Raw genomic sequence first — 15,565 nt, forward strand, 5'->3', positions numbered from 1 at the left:
GGGGGACTCCCATATAATAGTGACGGGTGTGATCGTCCTACCCCTTAGGGGTTAAAATTTGTAGTTTGGTACCACTTAGGGTGTTAAAATCTGAAATGACTTCCGTCAGGGGTATGGTGGTACCTTTTAGGGTATTCAGTTAAAAAATTCGAGACAAAGTAAATGTCAGTGAACTGTCAGTTTAATAGGGTATTGTTTTAGCGTTGGTACCTGTCAGGGGTAAAACATTCTTCAGACCACGCCCACAAAACAGAGTTCTGCGTTCCTTTTAGGGGTTCCTTTCACTGAAATTTCCGGCGATTCCTTTAAAGATCTCCAGGCGTTCACGTTTGGAATGGACGTCCATTGTTCTCTAGAAAGAATTTGTGAGGACAAAGATCACTTCTCAGTCCAAAATTCCCGGGAAGGGGGTACTCCCAAAAAATTGGATAGGGGTGTGCGGCCGGCTTCCCAAAACCCTTACCCTATTTATGACCAAAATTTGCGATTTTCCCTACCCTATTTATGACCTGACCAAAAATTTGACACCCTATTTATGACCTGATACTGTCTGGTCAAATTCAGTTCAAAATCCCCTGGAGCCCAGCGCGTGAACGGAGCGCGTGACAAGTCGTTGCGGCACGTACACAGTTGCTGTAAACATCATGATTAAAAACTAGCTTCTTCTAAAAAAGAAAACGAATTCAAGACCAGAGTGCAAAAATCGATACCCTTTTTTTATTACAAAATGGCGGCAAAATGGCTAAAATCGATACCCTATTTATGACCAAGTGGCTGAAAAACCATACCCTTTGGGGCCGCACATGCCTATATAGCCCAAATAAGGGAGTACCCCCCCCCCCCCCCGGGCCAGAATTCAGCCTTTGATGGTTTGTAGCTCCAGTTTAAAAACTTCAGGACGCTCATTCCAAACGTAGAGTGTTGAATATATTAAATCTACATCAGAAATGCTAGTTTATTTATCTAGATAAAGAAAATTCGCTGCCGTATCTACTTACGTAATCCTAGCTTTTTTATCACGTAAGAGCTTGTGCGTAACGGTAAACTGGGGAACACATCAAGTTTTTATATTCAGGGAAAATTTCATCATGTTCTTGGCATTCAAACCGAAATTATTGTGGATCGTTCATATTTTCGAACACCCTGATTGCATATATTTTTGGGGATTTCAATTATGTTACAGACGTTTATATTTTTGCACCATTTAGACCCATTTATGTTGACAGAATTGCATTCACATTTGAGTAGCAGTCACTCAGGCAACGTGGACGAGATAAATCAGATAGTCTACAGAAAGAGTCTGATATACAGGGATGAAGTAGGGTTTAGGAAGACTGTTTAGGAATTGTCGGTATTTTCTCAGCTGTATGGTAGCCGGTGACGCGGTTTAGGCTGGCCGACATGCGCGTTTTGCGTTACACATTGTGACGTCATGACTAGTCTTTACATGTGCTTGTTGTATATTGTGGCGTAACTGTACTTATTAATATATTTTCTTTGTTTTTCATACGAGTTGTTAGTCTGGCCCACTTCTGTGTGCGCTTTCCTACAAGATGTTCTGTTCGTATGAATGCTGGTATGTATGAACTTTCTTCGAAGAATAAGTGTAAGGACCCAAGCAACTGAAATGTAGCGGCTTGTGAAAAGGTTGCTGGTGGACTCTACCCTTGACTGTTTTTTTATTAGTGAACTAGAACCGCCTGTTCAAAATGAATCCAGGGACTCCTAGCTTCGCGAAATTTGTTAACACCATAAGCAAAACGGATCTGTATTCGTGCTTAGCGTTGTGGATGGAAGAATGTCCTTTAGCGACCACATCTGTTTGCGATTTCGAAAGTTTCGAACTGGGCGGCTGTGCTAGGGATGTTGTGAATTCGATCAACGTGTACAACAAGCATTCTCGTTCGGATGTTGTTCAAGAAAACGGTCCTTTGCGAAAGAGATCGAAGAGAAATAACTCCTCCATCAAGAATAAGATCAAGTCGGAAGATTGTGATGGTTTGGGCGAAAGAAATTCAGTTTCCAATCACGTAGAAAATGGGTCAGTTATGGGTTCAGACAGGTCGATGGGTTCAAGCAAGGACGATGCCGGCTATTGTGACAAAACAATGCCCAATTTTGCTGAAGCAGATTATGTAGATGAAGAGAAATGGCCATCAAAATGTTGTAGCTCAAGAGTGAACAAGATTGGCGCGGTTATGGTTGATATTTCGGACAATATTGTAGCTATCAACTGCTCGCGTGACAATGTACATGGCGTGACAAGTTTGTTGATTGACTTCAGCGACCTCGCCGCCAATAGTGTAGTTTACGCTTCGCGGAAACCCTGCTCTGTTTGCACTAAACTTATGATTCAAGCCGGGATTTCAAGAGTGTGTTATCTACCGTTTGAACCGGAAAATCCAAATGAAGATGACATAGAAAAAGTTGAGAAACTGATCAGAATGAGTGAGATTGGCCAGTCAATTCATGTTCCAAACATTCATAAAACAATCTTATCAGAGATTGAGTTAAAGAGTTCACCATATGCCCCCAATAAGCTAAGCCATGCTAACTTCCTGTTAACACTGTCAAGTTGTTACTGGACTGACCAGTGGAAGAGCAGAATTGTTCAGGGACTTAAGTGGCCAGAGTATAATGACTGCAAACAACAAGTAGATCATTCCATTGATGTTATGCTGGAATGGCTTGCGAGAGTCACACATGGAGACTTGCCAGATTCTGTTAACTTCTACCAGTGTAATGAAAGTAAACCAGATATTGTTAAAACCAGCACAGGCTGCAACCATGACAACATGGCCACCTTTATGGCTCCATCCATTCCCGAGCCATTTAACCCACACTGGCAGGAATTAGCTCGGCACATGTCGAGAATGGCAAACATTCTGGCTCAGTGTTCAAATGATCCCAAAAGGGGAGTTGGTGCAGTCATTTTGCAACGCAACCAGATAGTATCTGCCTCTTGGAATGGCTATCCCTCAAAAGCTGGCTATGGAGATTTTCCGAGAGCATCCCACGCAGATGGTCCATCTTTAACAAGGAAGTATGCTTTCTCAATCCATGCTGAACAAGCAGCAATCCTCAGCAGAAACACCCGGAACATCAGCGATATCTCCAGCACTATGTTTGTCAGCAAAACACCTTGTGATGAGTGTGCTCCTCTTATTTTAAAAGCAGGGATCAAGAATGTTGTTTTCCCACGGGACACTCGAAAGAGGAATTCCAATTTCCTGAGGTACAGTTTTATTCAAAAGAGTATTGCACATGCCCGGATAAATGGTTTTGAAAGCCATTTTTCTCTAACTACACAGGAAGAATGCAGTGAACTAGACTCAGCCTGATAATCGTGTATTACCTTAACTGGGGACTGCTAATGTAGAATCAATGTTCATAGAGTGAGTTGCAGTGATGCGGTGTGGTGTGTGGTGTGTTCAGCATGTGGTCTGATAGATAGAACTTTGTGAATGGGATCACGAATAAGCCTTTGACAGTAGAGATTTTTTGTCAGTTGTGGGTGTGGCAGCCTGTTAATCAGGGAGAGGGAGGGTGGGCGAGAAAAATTGTGGGGGAGAGGATTAGGTGTGTTGGAATGGTGGAATGGAGGTTGTGGTGGTAACAATTGAGGGGGTTTTGGCAAGATAGGCGCAAGTGCAATTTTGCCTAAAAATCAAAATTGCCTCAAATTAAAGCGCTATGTTGGCGCAGAGACAGGTTGTCATGTCACAAACTTACCATAGTTGCATATTTAATTTTTGAGCAAAATGCTAAGTCATGCAAAAATTACAGAGAGATTTAAGGCTCGACGTTTCGGAGTCATCTTGTAATTTTTGCATGTCTTTGCTTCAGCAAATCCCTTTTAATTAAAATGCTAAGTAGACAATAATATTAATAGCTTGTCACTTTTGCACAAAATGTAAGTGACTTACCCAAAGGAGATACTGACCCGTGACTGATTTTGCTTGACTTGATTCAGTCTAGATAGTATACAAAAGAAATCAGTTGAGCATCAGTACCTCTTTAGCACCTAAATTTCTTACATGACAACCAGTCTCTGTGTCAATGTGGGGCTTAATATTAGGAGCAATTTTGATTTTAAGGCAAAAACGCACTTACAAACGCCCCTTGCCCAAAACCTTCAATTGCATGTGATGGGTGCTACGCAAGAGAGTTGCAGTCACACTGGTTCAGGTTGACGTTGATTGAGAGGAATAATGCAGGTGTAACATATACTTCACAATAGCTATTATAGTGTATATGACAGCATCTTTTATTTGCGTGATCATATCTTCATGACATTCTTGTATGAAAGAAAAAAAAAGTATTTTAAATTTTTTCCACTTATAAAATTTTCTTCCTTACATTTGAGGCATACAAAATTGTGGAATTTCTTTTCCATGCAAGATGGGAGACTGGGGATAGTATAGCTGTGACATCAATACAGGATCACTATTTTTTGCGGTTTCTCTATTCCTCAATTGTTTCATTATGAGCATTCAACATTCCCAGTCATAATTTCGTCCACATAGTTTTCTTCCTTTGCACATGAAAAACAACCGAGGAACAGAGAAATGGTGAAACTAGTTATTCTGTATTGACGTCAATGCTTTACTATCCCCAGTTTCCTGTCTTGCATGGTATTTATCCTGAGTGGAAGTGAAATTTTACGTTTTTATACGTCTCAAACCCAAGAAATAAAAATTGACAGGGAATTTTTTTCGATTTTCTTACAAGAACTACATGAAGGTTTGATCAAGCAGCCAAATAAAAACATTTCTGCCATATACACTTTAAGTACCATTTGTGTCACTTGTTAGGGGTGGATATAAATCTGACAAGAACATACTGATCAGCTTCTCATTTCTCCTTGATCAAACATCATGGTCGTAAAGCAAAGGAGCTGATCGCACCTGGCTTGATCTTAATCTGATGCAGTGTAATTCTCCCAACCTGTATCACAAAAAGTGGTTGGGGATTGGTGAGGAGAATTTTGATGCTGTTTATATGTGGTGGGAGTAGTAGGTGTTAGGTGGTGTGGGCGTGTTATGAAGAGTGAAATGCAGTTTTAAGTGTTTTAGATAAACTTTTTTCTGGGCTTATACAACTCTGGGTGTTTGAATGTTTGACGGTTCTGGTTTTCGCAACAGGTGCCCAAATCAATAATTATTTATAATGTGGTTGGTATTGATCTCAAGTTTGGCTGAAAAATAATGTACAATGCGAAACAGCTTCCAAGAGCTCTGGGAAGTGAACGAACACATAAAAACACACCAAGTAACTAAGGCTTTTCAGGGACTTTGTTGGAATTATTGCTGGAAGCTTTTGGGACGAAAAGTGTTGAGCATTTTTCGAATGAATTTCAGATCCATTCAATCTGGTATTTATTTCTGTAAATAGGGTGGTAATTTTTATTGTATGCTAGAAGAACAATCATTTTTGAGTGAGATTTTTATTGCATTAAACTAGTACTTTTTAATCATACAGTGTTCATTCAAGACTCAACAATGCATTCTTAATGGTTATGGCACTCAGGACTTTAATATACGGTTGTGTGTGCAGCTTTTGATCATATTAATAAAATGTATTTTGTAAGAGATTTCTAAAGTATTTGAAAATGATCACAGGTCTTTAAATCCTAAAATATATTTCCTGGAAAGATCTTAAGTTACAAGTTTTCGGTTTAAACTAATTTGCCGGAAAAAGCTTTTTCCTTGCGTGTAGACTCTAGGAAACCCTTTTTTATTTTTGATTATATAAGAAAAACTTTCTTAATTTCTTTTTGCAGAAATTTCAAATTCTGACAGTTTGACTATTCGTAATAAGCTTAACTTTAATCTTTTTAGACAAGGGTTAGTTGTTGCTGGTCGAGAAAAGGTTTGATGCTATATGAGCATTTTAAGTCCGCATTTCAGAGTGTTCGCCAAAACAAGCAGTTTTGCAATCCTTGAAACTTTTGATATTGAGCCGCTATGACGAGCGCCCTCTTGGTGTGGACGAAGCCTTCCGCTTACTGCGTCGTAGTCGAATCCTCATTGGCGTGGCTTCGACGATCGAGTATCGATCGGTCCTTTTTCGTTTCGGTTTGTGACTGATATCATTGTCTGATTCATTGCGGCGACGCTTCTTTGCTGTAGATTTGACAACCGAGTATTGATCATCTTGAAACCGGATGAGTTTGATTGGTGTTACTGTCTTCGAAGCCTTTCGACGGGAACTCGGGCTTGTTCGTGCAGGAGAGGAAGTTCCCGACCGTCTGCTCGGAGTCTTTCGACCAGGAGACGGGGTTCGCGACTTTCTGCTTGGTGTTTTTCGGCTGCTTCGTCGTGGCGAAGATGTAGGTTTTCTTGGTGTGTTTTTGCTTTTCTGAGGAGTTGATTTAACAGCGACTGGAGACCTGCTTCTTGATCGTGACCTAAGGGTGTAATTCGGTAAATAGTTCATTAGTACTTTACTCCAACTCATTTTAATTATAACATAGCGCGCGTGCATCCTAGTCTAATTCCTATTGGCGTCATCATAGTACATTTCTCAACATACGCACGGCCGTGCGTCCATCCGATGACGTGTGCAAGTCAGATGGGCGAAGGATGCGCGCGCTGTGTTATTAAAAAACTTTTACACAGAGACAACAGCATAAAAAATGTATATTTATAAGAGCTTGAAGCTTGATGAAACGTTGAAGATTAAACCGATATGAGAAACCATTTTCGCCTTTTTTTTGTACAGAGAATTTCGCAATTAATCGGGAACACAACCTGTTTTCCAAGAATCATTTACTTTATTTTCACTATGTTATAAAAGAATTGGTTCATGCTTTTAGCTGTGCGCATATCGAGTTATGGATGCACGCAGGAAGTTTGAGGAGCACTCAAGAAGCTAGAGTTGCTCTCGGCGAACTCTTACGCTTCTCTCGTGCTCTCCAAACTTCCTGCGTGCATCCATAACTCGATATATGCACGCTAAGCATGAACCAATTCTTAACCAAGAGACTATGAGGTCTCTTGTTTTAACTCAGTTACTCGATTGAAAGGCTTCCCCTTAAATCGTGCTGAATGATCTACCGTCTAATATTAATTCTCAATATTCTCCTAAAAAGGTTTCTATGAACTGAGTATTGTGTACCTCCTGGTAATTGCCCTTTAACCACTGAACCAAAACCAAAGCAGCCAACGGCAGCATCTCGCCCCGTTTGTTCAAAGAGTGGATACCTTTATCCAGTTGATGGAGTATACATTTTATCCGATGGATACGATTTATCCACTTGATAACGTTATCCGCTCTTTAAACAACCGGACCCTGAACGTCACCTACCACAACAGGTACACCATCCCCATTACTATTTAATACCGTTATTTGGCACCCAGTGCCAAGTGCGGGGAAACGCTCACAAGGCCAGTCGCCAGTTGACTACAGCGTGTTTTCTGTGATTGATACAGAGATGGTGGAACCAGTTTTTCAGTCACTCTTGCCAATAGTAGGCTACCCACGGTACCAGAGGTGGTTGTTGTTTTTTGTGATAACCTAGTACAATGGAATCCCCCTCTACGGACACCCGCTTAATACGGACACCCGGATATAACGGACAGTTTCGTTTGTCCCGACGAAAAGCTCATATATTTTCTCTAAAATTAACACCGGTTAATACGGACAGCGGACACTTTTCTGTGTCCCGAGTGACAAAATCTTGTACATCGTGAACCTCGATTTACGGACACTGGTTTTCTGGCACTATCTGCACACTCTATTTTCATCGTCACAATTATGTGCAGATTGTAGTCATTGTACACAGTTCTATTTTTGACAGATTTCTACGGTTTAATACGATTCTATTACAAAATAGCAACAACAACAACAATATTTATTAACTCACACTTAAACCAGTTATAGAGGATCGTTATATACATCACAGGTTAATTAAAGCCGGAGAATAATAAGAAAAGTAATTTAGGTAGTTGGAGCCTAGAGGCTAAAGGAACCGTAAGGTTTTCGAGTTAACCTCTAGTAACTATTTACAGGTAATTTTTATAAAAAAGGAGCAACGAAGAACAAAGAAACCAGACCCAGTTAACAATGCTAAATAATATTACAATTTAAAAGTGTTTTTACGTAATTCCTTAGAGTATTGTTTAAACATTCTCTGTGGACGTCAGATAAAGATCAGACAGATCTTTCACTTTCTTGTGACATGTATGTATAGGGGTCGTATAGTGAAACGTGTGTCCGTGACGTTTTTTCCGCTTAATGCGGACACCCGAATAATACGGACACTTTGGCATGTCCCATTGCTGTATGTGCGCGGTGCAGTGGGCTTGATTAATTTCCAGCCGTTTTCTACACCCACGTTAGTCTTGTGATCTCGTTTCTCCGCCCTAATATCCGGCCTACAAAATATATATCATATCCCATGGCCTAATAGTTTTTCAGCCCGCATCCCTCCCTCGAAATCTTAAATATACTGCATCAGAGATTTCGTCTCATCCGTGTCTCCCCAAACGTATTTTAAACTCTCTACGTCAGCCAATCGCTTGCGTTGCACTTGTTAGCTATATAAGTTTACAGCCTACCTTGTTTGTATCTGTGTCATCGAAGAATTAGAGGTTCTTTCCCTAATTCTTTCATCCTCAAACTCCTTCAAACTCTTTCCCCTTCCAATCAGTCTGTCCAGTTCAGCATACGTATCTTCCCGCGAGGCAACCAGCTTGTGTTGTTTGCTGATCACATGTTTCTTCATCCCGACATAGTTAGCCTCGCAAAGTTCACAGTAGCCCTTCTTGTTCGCACTTCCACTTGATAGCTGATTGGCTGCTCGATTGGCGCCTCTGCTTGGACTTTTAGATGAACTTCGGGATCTTGTACGCATGCTCACTGGCTCATCAAATGGTGAGAAACCAGGTGCAGCATCGAGGTTGAGCTGAGGCCAGACACGCAGTTCTTTAACCAGCGGTTTGTATTGTCTGTAGAGAGATCAGTTAAAACGGATTGTTGCGGGATCAATTGATCTAAAATTACAAATACTAAAAGAGGTACTTATAATGTACGCTTCTTGTATCAGACCATATCAAGCGATCCAAAATCCTTGTCTCTGCATGTAATTGCAGAAAGCACAAGAAACTTTAGAGAAACTTAGGGCCATGCTCCCTCACAAATTATGCAGGAGCACTCTACGGTTCATTTAGGTGAATATCAGTGTTCGGATGGCCTAAATCGCCTCAGAAATTTGATTTTTGTCCTTAAAAAAGACGCAGTTTTCTTCTGCAAATTGTCAGCTCAAAATTTGTAACATTAGAAAACGATAAATTCCTTTCGTTTTCGAAGAGGCAAATATGTCGTTAAAACGCGAAAAAAGGTTAGCTAGCATTTTCATGGTAAAGTCACCTTCAGCTGGTAAGTTCGGTGAATAACATTCTATTCCCTGAAAGTTTAGGCGACTTAAATTTTGAATTAAAGCATCCGAACAGATTAAACTGCATTTGCTTAGACACATATGCCTTTAGAAAGGCAGAAAACGATCTGAGAACGCAGGCATCAACATTTAAGTATTTTGTTTAAATCATTCTGTCGGGTGGCCCTGATTATTAACATGCGGATTGTTACTGAACATAGGGCAGTCATGCATAGCAAACCACTCCCTCCCCACCCAACTTCCCAACCTGCAAGCAAGACAAAAATAGACCATTCCCGAGTTGCTTTGAACCTCATTATGGAAGCGAGGCTAAGTGCAGAGTTTTTCATTCATTTTTCATTTTTCATTAGTTTTCATTCATATGCAAACAAAAATAATTTTCATACGAAAAGTTTTGCACTCAGCCTCGCTTTCATAATGAGGTTCAAAGCAAATCGGAAATGGCCTATTAAACTGTCTCCGCCTTGTACCATCTAGATCTGCCCTTGTTATCTAGCATGTGGGTCCCGCCCTACTATCCAGGAATTTGTGAATTCTGCATTGTAAGAAAGAACTTAGGACGAAGTTAATTCTTTTAGAACGGTTTTCAAATGAGTGTAGAAAGTAACATGCATATTTTGCTTTGGTGTTGTTTCAGTTTGCTCTGTGAATGGTTAGCTAAGCTCGCCCCACTTTGTCCACCAACGAGAAGTCAACTTTAATAAACCAAGCATGACTTCTGGTGCTCGCACGCATTTTCCCGCGCTTGAGGCCGCGTTACTTGACAAATCGACGGCAATTTTCTATGGTGTACGAGATGATAGATAGCCAACGAGGCGCGTAGCGTGGACAGGATCAGAATCGGTACTTTCATTTCTAAAAATGTATGAGTTGTGTCGTATTTTTGGGTATCACTGGAGTCAGATATCAGAGGTTTATTAACAAAGACGAGAAAAGCAATTTTTCAAAAGATTCATTTGATACGATCCTTGGCTCGTGATTTGACGCTAAAATTTAGTCAGCAAAGGTAGCAGCGTTAGCTTTATTACCACGTAATGCTAGGATTAGCTATTCAGAGGGGAAACTGGTTATTTCCTTCTTATAAAACTAATCTCAGAGTCATTAATTAGTCTCTTACCGGCTGTGATCTTCCACTTTAAGGAATGCACCTTTAAGGCTACAGACGCGGCATGTTGATTTGGCAGTAGCTTGGTGTTTCTTCTGTGCATCTATCCATTTTAAAACTTGCTCAACCGGTTTGACCTGTACTCCCCACTTCTCTGCATTGGTTACGACATCTGTACTCTTGGCTGGTTGCTTGTGTTTTCCGACGGACTTCTGAAGTATCGTCTGGGCTCGAGATTGCTAGAAAAAAAAAAAAAGAATTGTCATCTTGAGTTCCCGCAATCAAATTAAAATTCAACGTCGTAACGCCTTTTATTTTCGTGTGTGATTTCAATTTCGTTATTAGCGAGTTTATGCAACAGGACGGCTAATGTGGTGGGACGGCAAATTGTCCTTGTGTGACCAACGTGACGGCCAAGTTTTCATGACTCTAGATTGTAGCATTCCTACCGCTCGTGGTTTTCAGGTTGTCAGAGATGAGAGAACACCAGTTTTAGTCAAAAATCGCCTACAAAGGTAAAGGTACTAAGATGTCACGTTGGTCACACAAGGATATTACACCTTCCCCCTCCCTCAGCCGTCCTGTTGTGTAAGCTCACTATTAACATTTCGCGGACTGGACATTGCTAATCTTAAAAATTGGATGGCGATTGATATTAATCGATCCGGAGAAAGGAACTGTTAGGGGCATTTAAAATGTCTTCCGATATTTGTCGACGAAGATATTCTTAGGGTCATTGTTTGCGTTTGTAGTGATACAGCTGTTTTATTTGTTTTGAGGTTATATACTTATATACCTCAGCTTTACCTCAGATATCACCGACCATCGAGAAACAATTCAATTGGGCACTTTTTGCATGATTTTTGCGAACTTTAATAGGCATTAGGATAAATCCTGTCAGTGGCTTTAATAAGTTACCTAGCTCGTACCAACCCAACCCAATTTTGAAAAGGAGTGTGTGCAGGAAAAGACATACCATTTGCAAACGGACCAATGTAGCCCACCCGTTCAGACCGGAATACGGTAAGCAAGTGTATAGACGAGTTTCTCGTATTAGAATGTTTACCGCGCTTTCCAAGAAGCACTTACCCCTCGAGTTCCGGATAGAGTAAGGCTGGCAGCTTCTTTACTTCGATTGGATCCCGTTGGCTGATCTGTGATTACACACGACAATTCCTTGCTCAAGAATTTCTCCACCACCTACAGGGAAAAGGTACTTAATTCCACGTTTGTACACCTTAAAATCAAACTCTGCCTGCTTCGTTTACTTATGTTTTTTGGTTTGCAAATCGTAATTACTGGCGAGTCCTCGTGTTGCCTCTTTGTAACAAATAGTTAACATTGCATTGATTTAATATTGTCTACTGAATAACGCTGTTGTGATGCCAGTGGCCAAGTGATGTTCTATCGTAAGTGTAGAAACACATTCCAAAAGCACTCAAAAGCGAAGTCTTAGAGGGAACTGATTCTCGAGTAAAACGTTACCTTCGCCAACTAAGGACCTACCGTGAAGTAAGCTCAAATGTTTGCACTCAGCCCTCCCCACAAGAATGAACTCAACTATATACACTCACTCCTTAGTACTTGATGCCCCAACCCCTCACTACTAGAATAAGGCCTAGTTCCTGTACTCACCCCTCCTAAGTCTTTCAGCTTCTTCTCCAGTTCCCGCGCTTTCACAGCGGACTGCACGTGTAGGAAAAACGACTTCCCTTGAAGCGGAGTAGCAGCGAACTGTAATCGGCGACGACTACGAGTCTCTGGAGCTAAGAGAAAGGGAGAAAAACTATAGATCATATGGCTTAGAAAAACACGAGTACCGTAAGATTATTCACGCGGCAAACTAGGCTATGATTTCTTGTGCCAATTAATTCATTCTGAAGTGGTGTGAAGAAAATGACTGAAATATTATGGCAAATAGAGTTTCGCTATTGCAAGTTCACTTCTGAAACACTCATCATATGGAACTTATAAGGCATAGGTAAATAGAGAGGAGAGAGGGGAAGAGAAACTTAAATGTTACACCGTGCTCGCGGGTTTAGAGATTAGTTGCTTCGCTCTTTACTCGTTTTCCGCCCAAACCATCCTTCGTAATGTTTGGCTTAAGTCAACGTTAAGAGAAAGCAAAAGGGAATTACTGGGCAGGATGTTTTAGGAATTCTATATGATCGTTCCGGTATAACTGTCCAAGAAATTAAACAGAATAGCAAATGGTCTGTTTTCTTTTGAAAATAACTTTGCGATTACAGCAGTTTCTACTGTTAGATACTTTTGGTGTTTGAAATCATACTTATGCCGTACAGTGCCGAGGAGAGCCCATGAAAATCCATCCACAATTTCTCAGTTTTTTTTTTCTTTCAGTCTTTTCCACTCAAGTAAGCGGTGATATAGATCACTATTAAAACTGAAGCTGTACACCTACTTTTGTTCCTGCTTCCGTTGAGCTTTGTACTTCTATTTCCTTTTGATCCAGAACTCATTATTTTTTCACTTTTCCTGCCCCTTCTTCATCATGTGCAGTTAACCAATTATATTTGAAATCTGAATTGTTTACTTTCAAGCAGCTCCCATAAATAAATGAATTCACGTGACCGATAATTGATGTTTGTCACGTCATGATTAGCGGCAATTAGCGCACGCTTTAGTCTGTCGGCCGCCATTACCATCTAATTCAACGTAAAAAATAAACAGTTGAAAACACTTGTGATGTTACCGGCGAGAAGAATAAACAAAAGTCGAAAAGGTAAATGACAGAAAGGGGTCTCGGGTCATACCGAAGGTCCTGGGTTTGGCCATTCAGGAGCGCCGATTCCCATTCTTTCGCCGAAAGAGTGACCACTTCATCATTCTACAACATTAAGAAGTCTTACCCGCGAGTATCCCATCGTGGTCTGAAGCGTAGACTAAGGACAGTCTCCCTTAGCCAAAATCGCCTGCCGCTGCAGCAAGCGGCTTTGATGTATGTATACTCGCGGGTTCTTCACGATTGACAGTTGTAGGGGAAAACAGCGATTGCCGGTAGACGGTACTCTACCTGAAAAGTATTGTGTACTTTACAGCAGTCAAACGTGCGACGCATGAGGAGTAAATACATAATTTGTGGAATCCTTCCCTTTAAGGACAATGCCTCCTTTCGCCACAGCGCATGCATTCTGCGCATCTCGGAATGGTCCGAGAAACTGGGTTTTCTTTAGGCGGGTGCCTTCTTTAACGAATATATTTTTGCGCGGTTTTTTAACAGGCCTTAACAAGTGTTAATGAAATCCGAAAAAAAAAAATTAGGCGTAACCACGCCATTTTTAAGAGATAATTAAATTTTATTTTGGAGAAAACTTTCATATATTAATTTTATTTTACAGCTTTTTAGAATTATTGTTACTTAAAGGGGAAGTATCATCAGAATTTGATGTCATTTGAAAACCCCAAAACGTTTGTCTGTCAACAGAAACAAGAAAATAATTGTCTAGTTTTGTTATGAATTATCACCCCAGTGAAACAACAAAACTGTCGATTAGTGCCTCTAGTCAGAGACGGAGTAGGTCGGAATGAATTGGAATTTGAAAAATGTTAGGCTAATTTTTTTCAAGTTCTCGCATTTTTGTTTACAAAATGCGCTAGAACAGATCAAGAATGTTCCTGTCAAAAATTGAGTTGATTTCTTTCCTCCTCTTGTTCTAGAATTACTTTGCAGCTAAGTAAAGGTCTTATTTCACCATTTTTAAGAAAAGAGGTCAAAAACATTATGACACTTCCCCTTTAAATATCGCTGAAAAATGGCTGATTACCACCAATTTTCTTTTTGAATTTTAATAGCCCTCCCTAAGATTTGCTGAGTTGTCATAAACTGCGCAAAAATACCTAATTTGTTGATCCATTAATGTTGGAGCGTTTAGCACCCCATGTTACATGATTTTTGTAAGACGAATATCAGAATGAACATCGGCGGGGCCCAAGCCACACAGCCGGCAGTTATGAAGAAGGGTTATCGGCTCGATTCTTAAAGGCATTAGCGCGACCATTGGCGCTAGTAGCAGAAGAAACTAGAAGAAGGTTTAATTCCCGCTTCCGACATTGGGAACCAGCTTGGATAATAATGTCCACTCTCAAAGGTTTTGTGTGGCCAATAACAATGCTCTCCCTTTAAGGCCGTTGGTGAAAGCTCAACTTTCGTGCAGTTTTGTCGGCGTGAAATTGGCTCGGAAATTTGCTTTGTCGCGTTACCTTCCGACAGCCGCAGCTTTGTCAGTCGTCAGACTACAAATTGCCGCCCTTGTTAAAACAAACAAACAAACAACAAAATCAAAACAAATAACACCAAACTTGCTGTCGCAAACTTTTGCACCGCGAAACGTTTCAAAGCGCTGTCTGGAATTCGGAATGGGTGCTAACACGTGCACAGGTTTCTTCCCATAAGTAACATGACGTGAACTAAAGAGTAAATCGGATGAAGATATTAAAATTAATTATACCACCAACTCAATGCTGGTCATATGTGGCTACAGAACCTTTTGGCTTTCTGCGCAAGTCCCAGTCATACGCAAAACGGAAGAGCGTAGCCTGCAGAACAGGCGTTATTATTTGTTTTTTGGCGTTTTTCGGGCGAGCGGAGGCAAGCGCGGAGAGCGAGTCACACACGACGCGCGTGACTCGCGCTCTGCGCTCGAAAAACGCCAAATAAATAAATAAATAAATAAATAAATAAATAGATAAATAATAATAATAATAATAATAATAATAATAATAATAATAATAATAATAATAATAATAATAATAATAATAATAATAATAACGCCTGTTCTCCAGGCTTGGAAGAACATAACGATCGGCAAGGCATTTTGGTGAGGAAGCTGCGCGTGCGTTGCTTATAGCAGCTAACCCTTTTGCTAAACGCCTGCAGGGCCCGGTTGTTCGAAAGCCGATGGTAGAGAGACATAGCATCGCGTTTACGGCAAACGCCAGGCTGAAATTTTCTTTTTGATGAAAAACAATGAAGCTTTTTTGGTTTAAGCTTATCTCCACCCAGTCGACGACAGCTATCGAGCAAACACGAAAAAGAGAGA

At 40.6% G+C, this 15,565-nt stretch overlaps 2 protein-coding genes across 2 annotated transcripts; one reads left to right on the top strand and one right to left on the bottom strand.

Annotated features, from left to right (window-relative positions):
- The first annotated feature begins 1,455 nt into the window (after positions 1-1,455).
- Positions 1,456-5,476, top strand: LOC146470548 (cytidine and dCMP deaminase domain-containing protein 1-like). The gene has a single exon (XM_085122650.1). The coding sequence runs from the start codon at positions 1,710-1,712 to the stop codon at positions 3,339-3,341; it is 1,632 nt and encodes a 543-aa protein (XP_084978776.1). The 5' UTR covers positions 1,456-1,709; the 3' UTR covers positions 3,342-5,476.
- Positions 5,477-5,510: 34 nt separating this feature from the next.
- Positions 5,511-13,075, bottom strand: LOC146470549 (protein DBF4 homolog A-like). Its single transcript, XM_085122651.1, has 6 exons — positions 12,928-13,075; positions 12,141-12,271; positions 11,595-11,705; positions 10,518-10,744; positions 8,562-8,951; positions 5,511-6,409 (listed from the first exon to the last, which is right to left on the bottom strand). The coding sequence occupies exons 1-6, from the start codon at positions 12,983-12,985 to the stop codon at positions 5,965-5,967; spliced, it is 1,362 nt and encodes a 453-aa protein (XP_084978777.1). The 5' UTR covers positions 12,986-13,075; the 3' UTR covers positions 5,511-5,964.
- Positions 13,076-15,565: the final 2,490 nt, after the last annotated feature.

The sequence above is a fragment of the Pavona decussata genome, unplaced genomic scaffold (assembly GCF_977016875.1).
Source record: "Pavona decussata unplaced genomic scaffold, jaPavDecu1.1 SCAFFOLD_114, whole genome shotgun sequence".
NCBI classification, from domain to species: Eukaryota; Metazoa; Cnidaria; class Anthozoa; order Scleractinia; family Agariciidae; genus Pavona; species Pavona decussata.